The 23955-nt window shown below is 35.4% G+C and overlaps 3 protein-coding genes across 3 annotated transcripts in view; 1 reads left to right on the top strand and 2 right to left on the bottom strand.

The window, feature by feature from the left end:
• LOC127970356 (DNA primase large subunit-like) overlaps window positions 1-23955 on the bottom strand; it is a 217385-nt gene that overhangs the window by 152431 nt on the left and 40999 nt on the right. The gene's annotated exons all lie outside the window — the stretch shown is intronic.
• The window catches only part of rgs17 (regulator of G protein signaling 17), a 69204-nt gene that overhangs the window by 42839 nt on the left and 2410 nt on the right, over window positions 1-23955 (bottom strand). The gene's annotated exons all lie outside the window — the stretch shown is intronic.
• On the top strand, window positions 5735-23310 carry oprm1 (opioid receptor, mu 1). Its single transcript, XM_052572899.1, has 3 exons — window positions 5735-6269; window positions 19836-20197; window positions 21773-23310. The coding sequence occupies exons 1-3, from the start codon at window positions 6013-6015 to the stop codon at window positions 22303-22305; spliced, it is 1152 nt and encodes a 383-aa protein (XP_052428859.1). The 5' UTR covers window positions 5735-6012; the 3' UTR covers window positions 22306-23310.

Raw genomic sequence — 23955 nt, 5'->3', positions numbered from 1 at the left:
AGGTAAATAGTTTTCTCATCAAAAGAGCCATTCCATTAATATTTAATTTACTCCCAAATGTGCAATAACATTGAACTCAAATTAGCTCTCGGCCGGTATTAAGATGTTGTCCACCATGCCAGAGGCACTATGTCATGAGCCACAAAGGCATTTTAACTTAATAAATGCTTTCTATACAATGAACATGACATTAAATTATGCAGGTAAAGTCTTTTTACATTTTACTCTCAGAAAAAAAGGTACAAAAGCTTTCACTAGGGCGGTACCTTTTCAAAAGGTACACTTTTGTACCTTTTAGATACCAATATGGGTACAAACCTGTGCCTTTTGAAAAGGTATAGAATATAGTAATAGTGTGACTACAACCTTATTCTGCATGGAACCTCTTTGAATTCAGGAAGTAACATACGTGGTTTCCTTTTCCCTTATTTATTCTAAGAGCTGAATTAATAAGATTATGCCATGAACATTATTTAGTTACAATAAAGTTGATCACATTATGGAAAACATAACAAGGAAGCACAACAGAAATGATGAAACATATGACCTGTGATTATTACCATTACATAATAGAAAATGTTAGGCCTATTTTATTTTATTTTTAAATGAGCTGTGCTTATATATTAATATTAATATATTTCCTTCCTAAATAATATATCATTTAAGGACAAAATCAAATTTGTGCTTTTTAAAAGAAAATATGTGATTTAGCAAGTGGCTGAATTTTACAGTAATAATAAACACCATGCTTTGGGGGTCAATAAGGACATATCTCAGGATGTCCATAATGTCTTTCATAACCAAAGTTACAAAATCCTTGAGAGAAAAAAATGGCTTTGAAAGCTTCCCGGGTAATGTATTTTTCCTTGTTTTATGGACATTTTAACAAATTATCTCTAACTGACAGGATTTTAAGCTTTGCTTGGGTGCACCTTGGATGTTCTCATCTCCATGGCAACAGAGATACTCTTCTGCCACTCGTGACAGCCGAACATTTCTGCTCATGTTCAGAGCACCGCTGCATCTGCTTTTTTCTGTACAAACCACAGCAGCAAAACGGTGCAAGTTCTATCATCTGTGATTTGTTAAATCTGATCAAGCATTTGTCAATTTAGCAAATATAATTTGATAGCGATTTGACACTTAAAACTGAAATGTTTGGAAAGGGAAGAAAATATCAATATTCATGCATTCTTACGTAATATCTGATATACTTAAGTCATTATTAATCATTTTAATTTTACAAAAGTAAGTTTTGAATAGGTTCGGTTTGGTTTAGATGGAAGCATGGCTGCCAGCTTCAAACTAGATGAAATATCTAAAATGAGATGAAATGTCAGTTGAACATATGTAGTAATATTTTAGACCTTAATGCACCACTGCCTGTGTATTATTAGCTAAAAGTTCAGGAATCATGGTTCTCAATATATTACCCAAAAAGTCTTATTCAATGGGAAGCAATAATAAACCTTTGCCAGTTCGTCACCCTTGTAAATTATTGATTGTAAACTGTTTTTTAAATCTTTTATTTGCTTTTGAGAGACCGATCGAGCCTCCATTTATTTTATGGGATCATTTTAACACAAGAATGGGAGGATTTAGGTGCCAGTAAATCCTTTGTTTTGTAAAAAGTCGTGCTGTGAAAAATGTTGAAGCCTTTGAGTGAGAAATTGGAGTTTAGGTCAGGGTCAGTTCATAAACTATGATAGCTACTTTAAAGCAACAAAGTGTTCAGCTCAAATTGCAGCTATTGGACCATCCATTGTGGTCTTGGCTCACATGAGTCACTGACAATACAGTAGATCTACAAAAAAAAAAAAAAAAAAAAAAACTATATATATATATATATATATATATATATATATATATATATATATATATATATATATATATATATATATATATATATATATATATATATATATATATATATATTTTTATATATATATATATGTGGGCATATATATATATATATATATTTTTTTTTTTTTAAATATAAGTGGGCATGTTTGTGTGACATATCAGGACACATTTGTATAATGACATGGGTAAGACACTTGTATTACAAGGAGAGGGTGACTTATCTTTTTAGAAATTTAAAATGCACAAAGTTTCCTGTGAGGGTTATGGTTAGGTGTAGGGTTGGTGTAGGGCCATAGAATATACAGTTTGTACAGTATAAAAACCATTACGCCTATGGGATGTCCCCACTTTTCACAAAAAACAAACGTGTGTGTGTGTGTGTGTGTGTGTGTGTTAAGTCTGCTGGGGTATAGTTTTACCAATAGCCAAAAAAACATTGTATGAATCAAAATTAAAGACTTTTCTTTTATGCCAAAATCATTAGGATATTTAGATCACGCTCCATGCATATATTTTGTAAATTTCCTGCCGCAAATATATCAAAACTTAATTTTTGATAATGCTTTGCTAAGAACTCATTTGGCGATTATATAATATTATTATATTAGATTATAGATTATATTTTTATATAAAAAATCCTGTATAATCCCCTTAAAATTAAAGGAATAGTTTACTCAAAAATGAAAATCTACTGACAATTTACACACACTCCTAAATGTAGATTGCAAAAAAAAAAAAAAACATTCTTTGTAGTAAAGAGACAAGGTAAGAGAGACAGCAATAAACGTGGTAAGCACTAATTTTGCTCTTCTTATAGAAATTCTGTAGCCTACTTACAGTACACAAACATGGAAGATCATTGATTAAAGGCATAATCAGATTCTGCAAGGGTCACTCAGGATCTCACCCCCATGGGATCCCCTAAAGAAAATGGAGCATCAATTAATGGAGCCCAGTTAAAGACATTTGGATTTGTAGGGGGTTATATATTATATTATTTAAAGGAAAAGCTTACCCAAAAATGAAAATAGGCTGAAAATGTACTTACCCTCAGGACATCCAAGATGAAGATTAGTTTTTTTTTCTTCATCAGAACAGATTTGGGGATATTTAGTATTACATCACCTGCTCACAAATTGATCCTTTGCAGTGAACAGGTGCCGTCAGAATGAGAGTCCAAACAGCTTTTGTCCAAACTATGTCTTTTGAAATAAAAAGCTGCGTCTTGGTCTGGAGTCATGTGGATTACTTCAGGATTTTTGTGATGTTTTTATCTGCAGTTTGTACTCTGATTCTGACAGCACCCATTCACTGCAATGGATCCATTGGTAAGCATGTGATGTAATGCTAAATTTCTCCCATACCGTGCGTTCACATGGCCGCCACTGAGAGTATCAAAGTGGCCAGAGCTCAGGCGAGCTCCAGCAAGGGATGGTGTGGGCGTCAAGGAGAGTTAAAGTCAGGTCAACTATGTTAATGAGCTATGACACAGTTGGGCAGCAACCAATCGGAATGCAGAAGTCCTCTACTTGAGTGGATTCCAGAGAACGCAGTCCTGTAAACTTTGGTTCAGACCACATTAATTCGCAACTATTTTCATGCTAGAACACTTGATTTTCAGAGCGAATGCAATTCATTTGATTGAGACACTGATATGACCAATTGCATTTAGGCTACACTTGTATTTTGAAATTAGACTAAATTAGCACTTAATTGTGAACACAAAAATGCACCACACAAATGGCTTTTACTTGTTTAGTTCATTAGCAAACATGTAACTAATTGTTCTTATTAAAGTTCTTTCCATCGTTCAGTTTCTTACTTACAGTATAAAATATTTAATGTGTTTAACTTATACATTACTTGTGGTCAGTCTTCACAAGATTAACATGCTTGTTTTGTTTGTGGCTCCTTTAAATACAAGACCAAGCGCTTGATCGTCAGAGCATCTACGGATCTTTCTACAGCAAATTTTGATGCTCTCGCCGGCGGCAGTGTGAACGCACAGAACACATATACAGTTGAAAGTCTTGAAGGTGTGTACATTTTCAACAAATGTTCATTTTTGAGTGAACTATTCCTTTAACCAATAGGCAAAATGCACATGAAAAATCAGTCAAATCTTCTATTAGATCAGTTTAAGTACTGTAGGGCTATGCACTGTAATGTCTTTTTGAACTCTTAGGGTCGAGGTGACTCAAAAGGATCAGTCATCATTAAATCTGTATCACAGGCACACCTCAAGAGCATGCAAAAATTACTTTATGAACAGCAAAAATGAAAAGTATGCACTTATGTTAAACATAATTTCTGCAACTGTTGTTTCAGCAACCCAGAAGCCAGAAGATAATTGGAATCCCCTTAATTTATGTCACAACTCTATTTTGCACTTTTATGCACAAGTTTCTTCATGAAGGATCACTTGAAATTATGTTCAAGTAATACTAGGTAATGCTCATCCAACATGTCCTCAGAATATAATTTAGTTTCATTTAACATTTTTAAAGGAAAGTGATTTCAAAGACATTTACATTAGCATAATTAAAATCAATTACTATTGGATTAGTTGGGACTTTGCAGCTAACACCTGACATCTGATACCAATAACAGAGTTACATGATAACATAAAACATTAAAATGAAGGAGTACTCCGAGTCCTTCTATCACTCTGGAAAGAAGGAATCTAATTTGTATTTATAATTGGTACCTTTCATTGGATTCATTGGCCTGTGGCAAATCATTACAATCGTTAGAGACCATCAGTAAAATTGCTATGTCTCTAAGCCCCCAATACATCAATAAGCTATAATTTTAAATTCAAAGCAGAGTCAACTGGCAGTCATAGAGACCATTATATGTAAAAAGGACCTGCATAATTGTTATAAGAATGGGTGTATTGATCTTTCAACATCAATACATTCTATTAATGTGTTTTATGTCAGATTAAAAAAAATAACTATTGATTTTTGAAAAAAGATTTAGCATATTGTTTTAGTTGTGAAGGAGAAGAACTCTTTCACTTTCCACTCATCTGAACATGAGAAGAAATGATGAAAGACACAAGCAATCACAGACAGCGCTCACTGACAGCACTCAGACACAGATATAGAAATTTTACACCAACCGTGTCAAAGCTGAATCTTCTGACATTTATTACAATGATTAATAAGTCTAATACCTGCATGAAGCTGAGCTAGACTAATAGCCTATAATATTACATGGCTACAATTACTCATATATATCAAAAGTCAAGTTAGTAACAGCTATTCATTCAGATTTAGGCTACCTAGTGTGAAATATGCTATGTTTAGTTTGAGGAGACCAATGTGGGCTGCCAAGTTTTGTGACACATATTAATAGGCTACATAACGCTATAATGAATTGATAAATAATTATAATATGATGTATGTTTCGTCAATGTTCCATGCTGAAATGGAAAATGGAAAAAATTGAAAAAAGCAAGCGTTCCACAGTTGCCATGGTTACCTCAGACAAACTTATTTGTGGGGGCTTAGCCCATAGACATATCAATACTATTTTTTATATATGTCTATGGGTTAGCCTACTTCTAGCTTTGATTAACTTGTATTCTAACGTCTGAGGTTACTGAAATCTTAAACCGTCGTCGAAAATATTATAATTCAACGTTAAAAGGATAATTAGGCAACTTTCAGGATCCCAAGTATTATGTTTTAACTTGCCTTATCGTAGTTAAATCCCAAATTGGGGCGTGAACTACCCTATAATTCGCATTCTGTAAATACTGCAACATTAAGCCATAAACTCAGCTGGACACGCTGAGGAGTGATTATAAATTCCTCCAGCTTCACCGATGACAAAAGTGAAGAACTGGAAAGACGACAGTGACTGCTGAAAAGCCTCTAGTCATGTGCATATATATGTGTGACGTCATTGTGTCGAATAAAACGCGAATACGCGCTATAAGAGACGCTCGATACAGTTTCACGAGGGTAATGTAAGAGCAGCGGAGTCATAAACAAAGACTGGTGGCTGTACTTGCAGTAGCAACAGACCGTCTAAGCTAGAACGGTTGAGACTCGGAGCGTTTTGAAGTCGGACAGGTATCGTTATCGCAAAACGTGATTGATAAACCTCGCGCGTAAAGAACGCAGCTGAACACCATTTGCCATGGAAACCATTGGCAACATTTCGGACTTTTTCTATGCGCTTTCTAACCCGGCGATGTCGAACAGCAGCGTATTCTGCCGAAACTTCAGCAACAGCTCCAGTCTCGTGAACATGAACAGCTCCAGATGTGACAGGACGGCTGAGCTGGACAAAAGCTCAACTCCTGTGATAGTGGCGATCATCATCACTGCGCTGTACTCTATAGTGTGTGTGGTGGGACTGGTGGGCAACGTCCTCGTCATGTATGTTATTATAAGGTAAGTAATGACACCTAGGTAAATTGTTTTATCTGTAGCCGAGACATAGAACACATCTGAGATGGATGGCTCCCTCCAAACAGCCCTTTTAGAGGATGAATAGTCTAACTGGTTTTATAAACTTGGCTGCTTTTTAGTTTCAGAAGGAAACCTGTTGAATGAGATTCTGATAGTTTTTCAATCAGGGTTTCTGGCCATTAGATTCGCAAACGACACGTTCATTACAGAAACTCCAGTAGGCTCTTCAGTCACTAAAACGGCCTATCAATAATATAATACACATATCTCTTGTTCGTCATGTGTGTTTTATGCATAACATATCTGCTTCTAACTTATAAAATATAAATGCTTCTCAGCTCGGCACTATTATTTTCATATCACTGTTGAAAAACATGATCGAGTGCGCGCGCATGTTACGTTCCTGTCAGAGTACGGGAGAACAATACATCACAACGTGTCATTCACACTCTATATGATTTGATGAAGTAGCTACACATACTACTCAGTCACTTGCGTTAAACAACATATTGACGTTCAGTAGAGATTTTGTATGTAGAAAACAATTTTGTTTATAAAGGCAAATGGAACAAAACTGGGCGGATGCTTCATATGAATAATCGATGCTGAAATGCAGTACAAACTGAATGGCTAATAATATTGAATATAAAAAGGAAAAGGAAATATAAAGGATAAAAATAGATAGATAGATAGATAGATAGATAGATAGATAGATAGATAGATAGATAGATAGATAGATAGATATACTTTGAAACTATATGTATTATGAAAAGTGGTATGCATATAAAATTGATTTGAACTGAATGGACAGACAGAAGGATAGATAGATAGATAGATAGATAGATAGATAGATAGATAGATAGATAGATAGATAGATAGATAGATAGATAGATAGATAGATAGATAGATAGATTAAGCTATCTACACTTCACCATTAACGTGTGTTTGTACATGCTCATGCTCTTTTAATTTCATGCACCTACAATTCACAGCTGTCAACTTTTAATATGATTCAGAGGTGTTTTTGTGACTTGCCTCATCTAACCAGACACATGACAAACACATCTGACCTGATCCTTTAAACCTTGGATCAAAGTCATAAGTATAAGGGAAGGATACAGTCCACAGAGTAATTAAACACAAGTGAGGGAATTTCAATGAGGGGGTGGGGGCTTGTTTGTCTTAGAGAGTTGTGATTAAATAGGTGACACTGTATTTCAGATCACGCACACATTAACTACATTATATCCGTTATATGTACTTCTTAAAGAGAATAATGTTTGCTCATCAGAAATGTCATTTAAATTCGTAGATATGTGATATATTGAGCAGAAAGACATACAGGAATCAAGAAATTAGTTTGTAATTGCTGAAGCATTGACCTCTACATAAGGTCACTTTGTGGAGTACTTTCTAAAAGTTTATGAGCAACCAATCACAGCTTTAGGGGTGGCTGTCTACAGTGGGAAGCATAAGACCGCTATACCCCAGTAGGTGCAATCTACTTCTGTGATTAATGAGCTGATTGCAGTCTGGGATTGGTCTATCGACCCCCATCATGTGGTAATAAAATAAGCCTTGGGAAAAATAAAAAATACTGAGTAATGACAGTAGTCGATTTAAAAGTACAGCATGTTTCCTCTCATTAGTTACCAAAAGAATTTAGATAAGGTCTAGCTAGGAAACCACTTTGCTTTAATGGAATATTTCACACACAAAAAAATAACATTTTACTTATCCTCATGTCATTCCAAACCTGTTTGACTTCAATTTTTCTGTGGAACACCAAAGATATTTTCAAAAACAGTTTGTGCCCATTCACTGAAAGTCAGTCAGTTCCAAAACAATACTGGATCGAACTAACATTCACCAGTGTTGGATGTAATGCAATACAAGTAACGCAAATTATGTACCGTAATCAGATTTCTTTAACTAACTAGTAAAGTAATGCATTACTTTTTAATTTGGAAAGAATATCTAGATTACTTTTTTAAGTAAGTAGCACCAGTTACTTTGTTTCCCATGTCTTGTCTGACAGTGTTATAATGATTTTGATAGGAATCAGGATTAAGTGCAGACATTGTGCTGCGTGAACATTATGCTTGCTGTAGTTCAAGGACATGTATTTACTCATCTCACCTGCAAAAAACATTCAGTAGTTTGAGGACTCAGTATTCCTCAAAAGGAATGAAAACAGTCAAATTAAAACTTAGAATATTAAACTACAAAACTGAAAAAATAAATATGTCAAATAATACAAATATAATTCATGTATTATTACCGTTTTATTAACCAATGTCTTTGCTATTGACCTTCAATGATCCAATTCAACCATACTGAGCAAAAATGACATTTCATTTTTGTTATTGCTGAATAGTGCTGAACGTTCTTCTCCTGGATCATATTCTTCATGCAATTTGTTTAAGCTGTGCCCTCTACTGCACAGACATAAATTTACATTTCCTTAAGCCTGAGGTGTATTCATTTCACTTTTGTTGTGAAAGGGCTTTTACATTTGTAAAAAAAACAACTTTTTTATATTAAAAACAAACAAGCATGCCCTGCCCAGATTTTAAAAGTATCACAAAAGTAACGTGTAACATTACTTTCCATAAAAAGTAACTGATTTGTTACTTTTTAGGGAGTAACGCAATATTGTAATGCATTACTTTTAAAAGTAACTTTCCTGTAATGATGTGATAGTAGATCACTGTCTAAAACACATGGGAACGTCCTACATACAATCTCAAGATCAAAAGTCAAGATCAAAGGCACTTCCTTCAAGTCCTGCTTCTGAAACATTTGAGTGTCACACTTGTACCAAAACCCACCTCTTTATACTGCAGCACTCATTTCAGAAAATCATTGAAGTTGTTATTTTTTAGCCCATCAATAATTTATAGATTCCCACATGGAATTCTCTTGAAGCAAAGCCTAGATATTCATTAGAAGAAAACTTTGACTTTTAAATAGATTGTTTTTCTTTTGGTGGAAATATGATAAACACCGATATTTAGCCACAGCTGTAAAATGTGTTCTCAAACAGTCATCATATCTGTTCAACAATTTAATTCACTTCTTCATACAGTAGCTTGACATTGTGGAAATTGGACCTTAAAGAGTAAATGGTCAGAAACATTTAATTATACCTGTAGAGCCGTCATCAACTGATAATTGCATTTGGAGTCATGTTGTTTTAACCTGTTGAGCATCCAGTGTTCAGGCATTCCTGCAAGTGACATTCACAGTTGGGCAGAAAACAGGGTTTAAGTGTTAAGAGAGAGTAAATGCTGTGAATTTAAATAGCATATGTTTCTCATTGTTATGGAAAACCCATTGTTTATATTTCAGCTCTGGCAATAACTGCACCCTTTACATGTGTCCTGCAGCTACAAGCAAATGAGAAATAAATGGAAAACATTCATCAGTTATATTTCTTTAGACAGAAGGATATAGAATAGAGTAAACATTTGTACAGATCAATTAATAGATGAGTTTCTCATACACATCATGGGGAAAGGTTAAATGCTGTTCTTGTTTTTACTACTCTTTCACAGAAAAGTACACAAGCGATGAGGCACAAAGAATCAATACTGTCCACAATTTTTCTCATTTGTTCTATTTATCAAAAGCTTGCTGATATTCCTCCCTTATCTCTGCATATTTTCCCCTTGATTTGTGCCAAATGAAGCTCAAACATTCAATTATTAAGATAAAAGTAAAAATCATATCACAGAGACAACCAAAAGAGGGTAATTCAGTTCATACTGTGCTCTGGATAACTGAACGATGGACGACCTCAGGTTTCAGACAGCTACTCGATCCAGCACCCTCTCTTTACACCCTTTTTACTTTATAGCATTCTGAGCTCTACTTCCGAATTTTCAGGTAAATGTGCCCATGATGTATACTGAACTAACAAAAGGGACGGTAGCCACAAATGTTTATTGATCCTTGTGCAAGCCTAATGGTTCTTATGATCCATTATAAAATATGTGTAAATAAGGCTTATGTCAGTAAGGATGTTGTTTTGAGAGGTTGTATCCCACCCAAGTAATGTTTTTGCCGATAATGTGAAAAAAAAAAGAAAAAAAGAGAGAGACAAAACAACACAAAACTAAAATGACATATTACTATTTTATTTAGTTTTCTCTCTCTCTGACTCAGACAGTTACTGTGCTGGCAATACAGAGGTCATGTTTGTATCTTAGAATAAATATGTGCCTCTAAAACTGAAAAAAAGATATTCAACCGATGAATTGCAAACATATTATGTAAAATAGTCAGAGACTCAACGCTGTGGAACGGTTGTTCACAGGAGGATCTAGAGCTCTGTTGGCTAATCAAGCTTGCTGTTGGACTGGAGCTGTTGTGCTGTGTGATTGAATTAAATGAGAATATCTGAGCCCAAGCTTCGCTTCAGAATCATTAAAAAAATTTATTCAATGTCAGATAAAACCCACAGTCCTTGCCTTGGCTGACAAATAATGATTTCTTAATGATTTATCAATAATGTCTTTTTAACTGTAGTAAAAAATACAAATAAAAAAATAAACTACTGCTGTGGTTGCCCGAATAAAAGAATCATTCTAAATTGAAATACCACAGTAACTACTTTGAATCAGTTGTTCACAAATCACTAACAACACAGAGGAATGATATCATTGGAATCATTTTGAAAACAAAAAAGTTAATATTTTTTTCCAGCTGATAGATGATAAAAGCATTGAGAGCCAATCAGAATCCACCGTGCTTTAAAGGGTTGTGAAACCCCATACTACTTTTTCTAATATTTTAGCAGAGGTGTATGTGTTGCACATCATAGAAGACAATGTTAGTATTCGTCATTTCTAACTGTTGGAGAAAACTGGTTAACTTCAAGCTTTTTTGCATAATGTTCATCTTCCGGGTTTAAAATCTCCATCGTGTTAACGTCACAAATTTGGGATGTGGCAATGGACTATAGTACATTGATGACACATCGGTGTCTATTAAATTATTAATGAGACTGCGTGTTCTTATCCTATGATAAGATGATAAGATGCTTAGCTTAATTATTCACAACAGCACAAGCTTATTTGCTATGACGGACGCTTTAGACTGTGAGACAGTGTACATTAACTGAGAGAAACATTCATGGATCTAAGGAGAGTGTTTGTTTTTGCTTTGTAATAAGAGTTGGGCACAAACACGATTCATTTACTTAGTGAGTGCAACCGTTTTTACAGCTCTGTGACACAACCCGTCAAAAGGCTTATATAAATGTTGCAGAATAAGTCTAAGGTTATCAGAGGTGCAACAGCTCATTCATAAATATGCTTTCGATTGCAAAGTACAAATGGTTGTGCATTTGTTTGTGTTTTTAACTTGATGGAAGCGAAATTAAACTGTCTGGAACGGAAGCTGTCTGTGCTGTCTGTCCTCTATTCCCCTTCCACTCCTCAACAAACCAAGGCCACTTTTTTTTTGAGTTTTTTAAAACGGTGCTGAGATCTAACATAGGTGCTGACACAGGGGGTTTCACGACCCTTTAAAGAGCTTTAGGCAGACTATAGACGGTTTCATCGGGCACACGCGCCTGGACCTAAGTTAACTTCCAGTCTGTGTTGTGTATATCGGTCTGGCTGCAGTGCCATCTACAAACGCAGTTAAAGGCAAGGTTATGAGTAGACTGAAGTTGGGCTCAGGTGGTTGTGCTGCGGGATGTGTTTCCCATACATTTATTTATTTTTGGAGACTCGCCACAATTTTAAAACTGATCGATTTTCAAAAAGGCTTTGTTAAATAAACATGAGTAATGTAACATTACGTAACGTACTGCACGTTTAATAATAATTCCTTACATTTATGTTTAAATATCAAAACGAGGCACGGGTGTTTTTATATCGCTGTATTTCTGAAAGAAGATTTGCATGTTATATGCGTGATAAAGCAGCGTGTGAGCGTACCAGCTCTGCAGCATGTGCTTATAATAAACAGAATGTTATATGAGTTGGCATGGATACTGATATAGTTCCATCATGACAACACTCTGAAGATTTTAGTATGGTAATGGATATGACAATGTTAATGTATTTGGTCTTGGCTGCACAAATATCATATATAAATCACCTGCAGCAGATCTATACAGGTGGAGCTGGGGAAGGTGGAGGATTTCAGAGGAACTCTGGAAACATGCTGCGAACTGCTCTAGTGAATTCTAAACAGCCATTTAAATGTAAAGCTACGTATGCAACATGAACTTATCAGCTTGCTGTGCCAACTAGTTTAATGCTGTGATTATAATCATTTTACATTAACGACCCATCATCATGCATCATCTAGAGTTTTATGACAGAATTTAGCATTTATCATTATAGTTCCTTTATAGTTAGTTATACAGTAAAAATAAAACATTTAGAACAGATTGTTTAAAACTGTAATTTACACACACACATACTGCTAAATAAGCAAGGCTACTTAACTATGAAAATCTATGAAATAACAACCAGAAGTAAGTCTTCCACATACAGAGGTCAACACAGTGTCATATACACCATCCTGGTAACATATACACAACATAAAAAATAATGAAATAAACATTAAATAAATAAGTTGTAACACAAAACCCTACTGTACATACAATAACTGATAACTAAAACATTTAAGAAGCAAAGGTGAAGTGTCACCCAGGGAATTCTGGAAATGTCAGTTTACATTTTTAAGATTTTTTGCTCTAAAATAACATGAAATGTAAGGTTAGCTCTTATTATTTTTAATACCAGCATTTTATAACAGTATTGTACCATACTTTTTCTTTTTTGGGGGGTGTGGTGGGGTTTCCATCTAAAGAGCAAATTCAGTTGAATTGCTGCAGTGGAGAATATAGTTGCTGAAAATAAATAATGTTCAAAGCCTAAACAGATTCCTAGAGACACTTCAGCCTCTGAGTCTGAGATCCACAGAATGACTTGAAAAGTGCTATTTGCCAGCATCTTTATTCTTGACAGATGACAAGCCTGCACCTGACAGCATGAAAGCATAAGCACATACTGGCTGGTTGTTGTTGGGACTCTAGGTGCTGGCACTGGACTCCAGCCTAGGCGTGCATTAGCTTGACTGTGTCTGACATTCTAAGTGTATGGCATTAAACGTCGCCTTTGATTCATTTTGAATCAGCATAGGCAACTCATGCATGACTCACCCAGATTAGTTTGTGGTGATCCATTCTGGTTACATTATAATATTTTCCTCTGCCAGTTTGGAAGCTTTGAAATCAGAAGCACACAATGACAAAAAGAGAAAAGGAGCTTTTGATTTATTCATCAGTTTCTATCCCATTTTCTTATTTTCTGGCTTTTATAGATGAAAATGCTTGTTAATGCCCATTTTAGAAGCTTGTCATTTGGATTGACAGCTAGCATTTAAAAACGGATAATTGGATATTTAAACAATGTTTTTTTTTTTCATATACATCCTATCAAATCAAAGAGACAAAATAGCGATGAGCAGCATGTAATTTCAAAGCTTTGACTATTTTAAGTCATCATCCTACATCTCCCACTTATGGCAATGAAATGATTTTGAGTTAATGCTTTAGTGCAGCATCTAATTCACAAACACCATAAAGTTAATTTGTTCCAAGTGTTTTCTAAATCAATATCTGGAATTCAGCATAGCAGTATGTCCATATCTATGAGCAGATTGCACATAGGTACTGTAGATGGTACGTGAAATCTGCACGTTCTGGTGTTCCCTAGCAACAAGCAAGTCTTTGGTTATTTCACAACGCAATCTGATTTTCCAGGTTACTACATGGTTCATTTCTTCAACAAAAGTCATTTTCAAATTCATTGCCTTTGAAAAGGAGATGATGAGTGTAATAATATGAGTGAAATGACACTGTTTTCACAGTGATATTGTAATATGTTACTACTAAAAATACAGTAACATTTCTATTTTAATACATATTTTAATGCTGGATTTTCAGCAGCTATTACTATAGTTTTCAGTTTCACATGCTACTTCAGAAATCATTCTAATATGTTGATTTGCTGCTCAAGAAACATTTCTTATTATTATGCATGGAGAAAGCAGTTGAGCTGCTTAATATTTTTGTGGATTTGTTTTCCCCAGGAGTCTTTGATGAATGAAAAATCCAAATGAACAGTCTAATATGAGTGAAATGGTGTCATGTTTTTAATCTATTACCCTCACACAATTTAAATAGTAATTATTCTTTACTTAACAAAGACACAAGCCTCAGTTTCAAACAGTAGTCTTAAAGCTTTTCATTTGTAATTTATGTAAATAATAATAAGAATACAACAGTAACAGATGAAAATGAATCATCTTGCAACTTAATATTCTCATCATCAAGGCCTGAAGGTCCACTTGCAGGGTATTTAAAATCTTTACAGGTTTTTTACAGGTTTTTTAAATCTGTCTTATGAGCATTAGCTGTCTTTACGTGCCAGAGGCAGATCGAATAATTATACTCATACATTTGAAAAAAACAAAACAGTTCAGCTTCACTCAGGAAAGCTGACATGGACAAAGACACCATCTGAATGACAGGTATTTCATTCCCGTGTTTTGACGCTTGAACAGTTGCTTTGGACAGGTCTCTGTAGAGTGTGTGTTAACTATGGAAGACATGTGTCTGTCTACATCTCAGAGTTAGCAGCTGGATGTCCTCACTTAACGTATGGAGTGTGCTCTTGTGGATGGAACTTCTAATTCTTTCCATAAGCAATACTGCACACCTTCCTCTAGGTTAATCAGAATTCTTGGTTGCCAGGCATGTTGTCTGATATCGGTAAACTTCTCTCTTTTTTCAAAGATTCAAAGATGGCATAGATGTACAGTAACAGTTTCTGTAAAGAACTTATCACCAGCATCCAAAATACCGTATACTGTTAATCATCAATGTTGATTCAGCAAGCAAGATTAATAAATGTTTTATGTGCTTCCAGTAAGTGGTGTTCACAACACCAAAGAGCAGCTCCTCCACTCAATGATTAGACTCAAAGGCCTGGCATTTAATCTCAGATGTCTTTAATGTGAAGTTCAGAGGAGCAGAGCATCCCTAAGATGTCCTCATAATTAGTCAGTGCCTTGTGGAAAGCAGAAGCGGTGTGATCATTTGTCTGGTGCAAAGAGCCTTTGGATGACAAGGTAATCATTAGTAATGGCTGCCAGCCTAAACCGTTGTATGAGACTTCCAGTTAGTGATGAATGAATCTGCCCACATCACCACGGGAAGCAGAGTTGTGGCTAGGCATTTTCACTTATGCTTTAATTACTTTTTTTTTTATTTAATTTACATGTTATTGTATTTTTTTCATTTATCTGTTGGATATGTGCTCAGATATACAATGACCTGTTAACTTTGTTGGCAGTGTATGGCAAATTATACTAATAGACTAAAATCAAAGTTGACTACCGGTATATCTTTTTTGTTAATTAAACATTTTAATTAATTTAATAATTTTTACATTTTCTTTTTTTTTTTTTAAATTCAGGAATTTAATTTTTTTTTTTTTTTTATCAACTACATGCAGTCTTGGTGCATACAGTATAAACAGTACAGTTTAAATAGCTATTTTCCTATGTTAATATATATTTTGTGAAGACAAATCTGTCAATCATTACTCTTCTATGTCACATCTTTTAGAAATCATTCAAATTTGCTGATGTAATGCTTAAGTTCTAAATTCTAAGTTAATATTTTTGTGGAAATTGTTATGCATAAAAGATTAAAGATTCATTGATGAATAGAAAGTAGAAACTATTAATTTCTTTAAAAATATTAAAAACACTAACCCCCAAAATGATGAACGGTAGTGTTGACAGACGGATGAACGGATTAAAAATTATATTAAATAATTTAAATATTCGTATTTTCAAAGAAAATAAGGCTAATGTTTCTTCCTCTCTGTACTGAAATGCATTATCATTCTCCTCTTTAAATCAAGTACGAGGTATGAAAGCTAATGAATGGGAACAGCCAAGTAAATGGGATTGAAGCCAGTTTATGTTTGTGACCTTCAGTGTCTTCTTGAGTTTGGCCTGTGACAGTCAGCTAAGCAGAACTGCGGCTGCATTTATCAGACACACATTCTATTTCAGAAGTTGTTTTGTCCACACAGGCTATATTTTTATAGCTGACTGTATACATTTTGACACTCAAGACTTTGTCCTGATTTATGTTTATTTCTGTGAAAGTCAAACAGTGGAGCTCTAACAAATCATAATCGTTTTAACTGAGATGGTAGTTTACATAGTGGAAATGCTGTTAATTTATCATCTCCGCTGCTATTGCAATACATTAGAATTTGTGTATCTTCATAGTCCAGATGGGGCACGGATCATCTTTTGTTTATTACCTTTCCAAGAAGAATGGTAACAAACATAGAGACTTTAAAATAGGTATTTCTTTGATCTGGATGTTTACTACAGAAGAAAACCAGCAATAGAAATTATGCTTTAATGCAGTTTAATCCTGAACAAAGTTTATGGAATTAACCATTTAGGTCCATGCATTTTCTTGATAAAGGAAGGAAGTGAGTTGATATACAGTTTCAAAACTCCGTGTCACATGTCATAGGAGGGAAACGAGGAAACATGGAGAAAATCTTCCACAATAAACAGATTTTAACAAATAACCAAGGAAATACACTTCTGGTACAGATGGTATGACATAACACATGGTATGACCATAGACACCAAACAAAGAACTCTGAACAAAACTCACTTTAAGTACAAAACTAAATCAGGAGGAGACATGACACACCTGGAATCAAATTAACTATTTAAACACAGCTGGAAATTAATACACATAACAAGGACAGGAAACAAATAAGGAAAACAGTAATATACACGTGACAGATGGCCCCCAGCTTACGCTCTTCCGTGTCAGCTGCGTCACAAGGATGCACTGTTTTCTTACAAATCAATGCGTAAATATACAGAGAGAACATATCATTGTGGTGCGACTGACACAGAAGAGTGTAAGTACACTGCATTAGCTCATATTCTCCGAAATGGCACTACAGTGATATGGGGATAGACAGAGAAGACGAATTGTTGAATAAAGTCATATTTTTGTATTCTTCTTGTACAAAATGTATTCTCGACACTTCATAACATTACGGTTGAACCACTAATGGCAGATGAACTATTCTGACTATGCTTTTCATACTTTTCTGGACTTTGACGGTGCATTTTACTTGGCAGTCAATGGGACGGTCACAAGCCTCACAGTTTTCATCCAAAATATCTTAAATTGTGTTTCTGTAGACAAACAAAACTTTTGGAACTACATGGGGGTGATTAATGTAAAAAAATATATATATATTTTGGGGTGGAGTATCCCTTTAAGTTCTTTGTAATAAAGTGAAATCTATCAGTAATTAGAAAGCAATCCTGCCCTTTGTCAGTGGAAATTAATATTAGCTGGTTCAGTCTTAACTAATGGCCTTTAAAAAGGTGTCTTGCCAACTCATCACACAAGAAACATTTCATGATGGATAAAAGCAAAGAGCTCTCTCAAGACCTTCACAAGCTTATTGTTGCAAAACATACTGATGTCATTGGTTTCAGAAGCATTTCTATACTTCTGAATGTTCCAGTGAGCACTGTTGGGGTCATAATCTGGATGTGGAAAGAACATTATTTCACCATAAACTGGCCATGACCAGGTACTCCTACCAAGATTTCTGACAGTGGAGTGAAAAGAATTTTCTTTTTCTTTAGAAATATCTGGAATCAGCAGGTACAATTGTTGAAAAAAGAAAACAATAAGTAATGCACTCAACCGCCATGGCTTGTATATATGCTCAGCATGCAAGACTCCATTGCTGAAAAAAGCATGTTGAAGTTCATTTAATGTTTGCTGCACAACATTTATACAAGCCTTTGAAATATTGGGAGAATATAGTCTGGTCAGATGAGACCAAAATTAAACTTTTTGGATGTCATAGAACACACCATTTTTGGAGGTCAAATGGCACTGCACATCACCCCAAAATATCATGGTGTGGCACTGGCAAAATTCATACAATTGAAGGAAGGATGAAGATGAAACAAGGGTGGACATTTCATCAACACAAACACAGCCGAGGAAACTCTCAGTTGGCTAAAAAAAGAAAGTAAAGCTGCTAGAATGGCCCAGTCAATTAATACAAATATGGAAAAAACTACAGATCAGAGTTCATAGAAGAGTCCCACAGAATGTTCAGGATTTGAAGACTGTATGGAGGAAATACATTTCAGTAAGCGTGTCCAATACTTTTTCCCAGGGTCATTTCATTCTATTACAAATAACTTAATTTCTGAACTTATTTGTTTTGTTTTCTTTGTATGTATGTTTTACTTGGGTTGTTACCAACATCTGGTGAACATTTAATGTCAGCAGCACCTTTAGAAATATATTTACTGAGAAAATGGTGACCAACACTTATTTTACCCGCTGTATTTACAGTAGATTGATGCAGGCAACCATTTTGCACTCAGTTTTTATTATTCCAGACAAAATTATTGTTTAAATCAATATCTAATTTTTCAGTGATTGAAAGATCCCCCTGTTGCTCTTTTATTCATGGGGTTTTCTATCAAACAATAGCTTGAAAAATAATCTTCCATTTTCTGCACCAAAGGTATCTTTTCATTTCATCACACCATGCGCCACTCAGTTAAGGGGAAAAATGCCTTGTGTAATTATGTGTGGAACCAATCTTTCATGTGACTCCAACAATGTTATTATGAACGTGAAGGTTGATGTTGCCTCTGTGCCCAGTAAGGTCTAACATTTCTTTTTGTGATAAAATCTAAACCAGAATTTTTCTGGCAAAAACTAACTATCCCTCCAGAAAAGAAGTCTTCTAATTTAAGTTGTTAGAATGAGAAACAATAAAAATTCTGAAGCTTTGAACCATCCGAACATCTCTTTGTGTCACATTCAAACAAGTGTATTTTTCCATGTGTCTGCTCATGTATGTACATTCTACATTAGGTATTTTCTACCAGAGGGTTATTTATCCTAATGAAATTTAACCTGCACATTTCTATTCATAAAATCCATAAAATAAAGATTGCCTTGAGTCTGTACACCTCACCTCATATTACTACCTTTAAACTGGATAAACAGCTGCTCAAAAGCTTGTAAATATGTTACGGGGTTGATTTTTTATTACTCAAGGATGCAACATTTTGCATAATTGTGTATATAATGGTGGTTGTCTGGCCTCTCAAATTAGCATTTGAATGAAGGTCATAGTTGTATTACAAGATGCACACGGTACCTTTTTTAATGGCTTGATGCACCATGTGTATTGTAACTGTAATCATTTTAGGCGGTTATATGGAAAAATGTGTACTATGTGGGGAGTCCTTTCATGTCTATTTGGTTTATTTCAGTATTTTTCTGAGAAAACGTTTCTGTTAACTTCACTTCCCCACCATTACTCACCCTCATCAAACTGCTATTCCATGAATACACATTGCATCTCTTTTTATTTAATAAACTTAGCTGACGTAATGATCTCCATCTATTTTTATCCTTTGCAGATACACCAAAATGAAAACTGCGACCAACATCTACATCTTTAACCTTGCTTTAGCAGATGCCTTAGCGACAAGCACTCTACCGTTCCAGAGTGTGAATTACCTGATGGGTACGTGGCCCTTCGGAGACGTGCTGTGCAAGATCGTGATGTCCATTGATTACTACAACATGTTCACCAGTATCTTTACCCTCACCACTATGAGTATCGACCGTTACATTGCTGTTTGCCACCCGGTTAAAGCCCTGGACTTCAGAACCCCCCGTAATGCCAAGATTGTCAACGTGTGTAACTGGATCCTCTCATCTGCCATCGGTCTCCCTGTCATGGTCATGGCCTCCACTACTATTGACTACCACAGCAGTCGTATGTTTGCCAACACATTCAATACACTTTCTATGTAAAGTTCTGATATTACTGCAAAGGGATGGTTCTCTCGAAAATGAAATATCTGTCGTGACATTGTATGACATTCTTTCTGTGGAACACAAAAGAAGATATTTTAAAGATATTCAACTTATTTTTTTCCCCATACAATATAGTAGAAGAAAAAACTGAAGAATACATTCTTTTGTGTTCCATAGAAGAAAGAAGGTCACACAGATTTGGAAACATGAGTGAGCAATAGATAGTTGAAAGTCTGAAAGTCTTTCATTTCTCTTTAAGCTAATGCAATGAAAAGCATGCAATCAATTTTACATTTTGAAACGAACTACTGCCTTGTAACTAGGTTGCACAAAGCAACAGATGGTGTGATGCTGAAGTACCAAAATTCCAATTGTCTGACTTGATACAGACTTTCACGTCAACAATCAAGTGCTCCAAACTACTAAATCAAAAAATCTACGATGTTAATTTAAAATAGTCAATAGTGGCAACGGTTGGGTAAATCTCAATATGCGGTCATTTGCAGTTTCGTCAGATATCATCTTGATAAAGCACATCACATATCATGTTTTTTTCTGATCAGTAAAATGAACACAATGGATTTTGTGTCGAAAGGCAATATCCAATTCACTTTTGTGAGTTAGCAGTTTGGAAACAACCCAGTCAATCATTCAGAACCGTTACTGACTTAACAAGTAACTCCCTCACTGAAACGTGGGTCATTTTTTGGTAATCAACGATTCAAAATGAACAGGAAATCTATTTTGTGTTACGTTAGCTGTTCATGAAAATGCCATTAAAGACATATTAATTTTAGCTTAGTAAATTAATAATCATTTTGGCAAACAATTCTTAAAAAAGAATTGGTTTATGTAACACATTTACATTTAAAACAATTAGAAAAATCGTTCTAGTTACCATACATTACCATATAACGTTAAAATGTTAGAAGGTTGTTTATACAACATACAATAAATAAATACAATAAAATGTTTCTGTAGCTCAACTGGTAGAGCGTTGCGTTATCAAGCGCAAGGTTGGGGGGTTTAATTCCCCGGGAGCACATGATAGGTAAAAATTGATAGCCTGAATGCACGGTAAGTCGCTTTGGACAAAAGCGTCTGCTAAATGCATTAATTTAATTTACAATAAGTACCATAGTTTTTCCGCAACCCTATAAGAACAGACTGCACTTCAACACACTTCCTCAGTTCTTATCATCATCTCCTCTTAATATATTAAGACATTTTCCTCAGTACTGGAAACGTCCCGTATTATTTCTGTGGCAACACAAATTTTGTAGACAGGAAAGAAGTGTTGAGGCAGAAAATTGTTATCGAGTGAATTTAGATAGATGTCACTTCTAGTCATTTTGGGACGAAAATCATAAGGCGGTTTAATAGCCGTAGCAGAAAGGCCTTGGTCTGTGAGGCTCCCCAAACAATGCTTTGAAAAAATAATGACTAGTGGGTTAAATGTCATCTTTACAAATATGAATTGATTTTCACATGACTCACTGTGTTATTGAACTGTGCTCTATTCTTACTTTCACAGCGTTTGGCATTACTGACTGCACTTTGCTCTTTCCCCATCCTTCCTGGTACTGGGAGAACCTCCTGAAGATCTGCGTCTTCATCTTCGCCTTCATCATGCCCGTCCTCATCATCACCATCTGTTATGGCTTAATGATCCTCCGCCTGAAGAGTGTACGCATGCTGTCTGGCTCCAAGGAGAAGGACCGCAACCTCCGGCGCATCACCCGAATGGTTCTGGTAGTGGTGGCAGTTTTCATCGTCTGCTGGACACCGATCCATATTTTCGTCATCATCAAGGCCCTGGTGACCATTCCCAACTCGCTCCTGCAGACCGTCACCTGGCATTTCTGCATCGCCCTCGGCTACACCAACAGCTGCCTCAACCCAGTGCTCTACGCCTTCTTGGATGAGAACTTCAAGCGCTGTTTCCGCGAGTTCTGTGTTCCCAGTCCATCTGTGCTGGACCTCCAGAACTCCACACGCAGTAGGAACCCCCAGCGCGAGGGCCAGTCCAGCGGCCACACGGTGGACAGGTCGAATCAGCAGGTATGACTAGTCATGGAAATGTCATCACTGGAGTCCCGCTGCCAGCCCAGTGTTGACATGAGCTCGGATGCCACACAGGTCACCACGGGTGTCTAACACCTTCACCTATAGAAGCTCTTTAAGCGTCTTGCTAGCTTTTTCACAATTTTGGTATGGAGAAAGACTGTTGAAGTAGATTTCGATGTGAAGTACAAAATATATTCTAGATTACTGACCCCAATAAGCTGAGCTTATTTCACTATCTGTGATGTTCACAGCCATGCATCCAATGTGTCCTTTAGTTTAGTCCAGCATTCAAGAACTGGGTTTATTCACTGTATAGAGTTGCATCTTAAGTCCCCTTTAACATTTAAATGTTACTTAAAATGCTAGATGGATGATTATTTCATGATTGATAATATTGTTTTATTTGTAGGAAGAAGAAAATGTATGAACTCACAGAAAATGTAAATGATGTATTTAACATAAAATGACAATTCTTCTAAATGTTCAGCCTTAAGTGTATCTGTCTTTGCCTTAAATTGTACAGTATTTAAATTTTCAATTGCTTTCATGGCCAGCGAAGCGATTTGGTTAAGCCGTCTTCGGTTATGTTCCTTTGGAGTGATTGAAATTAATCATCAAATGACTGTTAGATGTGACGTGCGTACTGTGTCTCTGATTTACCATGGACTTCATAGAAAAGCTGAACACAATAACAAAAACGCCTCTTGCAACAATGAATCATTTTCATGCTTCAGTGGTGACAAATGTATTGTGCTTGTACTCTGATGCAAATCTCTTGTACTAATGTAAATGTCCAGTGTAATTGTCTGTTTGTCACTCACATTGAGACATTCTGTCTAAAAAAGGAAATGTTAATTGCTCTAAAATACCTTGAAGATCCATGTGCAGGTGTTTCTATAAGTTTTGATATGCAGCATCATAAATAAATAATTCACACTAAAATATGTGTTTGTAGTGAGATGGCGCTGCGTAATTAAATTTGATTAGAAGGTTATGCAACTATAATTTGTCTTGTCATTTTTCAACTGTTGTGGCTCTGAAAAATGAATCAACGTTAAATGATGGGCGAGTTATATACATCAAAGGAACAGTTCACCCAAAACTGAAAATTTTGTCATCATTTACTCATGTCATTCGAAATCTTGAGTTTTTCTTATGTTGAACACGAAATGAGATATTTTGAAGAACCAAACAGCTGGTCCCAACTAACATTCATAATGGGGAAAGAAATACTGCGGGGACCATCAAATGTTTGATTACCAGCAATTTTCAAAAATCTTCAATGTTCAATATAAAAAAATGAATCTCATACAGATTTGGAATGACATGAGGGTGAGTTAATTAATGACAAAATTATCATTTTTGGGTGAAGTATCCCTTTTAATGTCAATTGATTTTCAATTGACAATCTGAATGTCAGTGTGAACCATTGTTTATGTTTCTAAAGTTTGTTCTGTGAACTTTCTCAGGTGAAATCCAGTCATTTTGATAAGAAAAATTCCCCCACGCAGATTACGCAACAGATTGACCACATTGATTCAATGCAATGACCAACACAAAACTGCTTAGTTTGAAAATGACTTTTTTGTGAGCTGTGCTTCATACATTACCACACTATTGATAATACACTTTTTTGAAGCTTTGATTGTG

Source organism: Carassius gibelio, chromosome B13 (assembly GCF_023724105.1).
Source record: "Carassius gibelio isolate Cgi1373 ecotype wild population from Czech Republic chromosome B13, carGib1.2-hapl.c, whole genome shotgun sequence".
Taxonomy (NCBI): domain Eukaryota; kingdom Metazoa; phylum Chordata; class Actinopteri; order Cypriniformes; family Cyprinidae; genus Carassius; species Carassius gibelio.
This window is presented reverse-complemented; position numbering and strand designations above follow the sequence as displayed.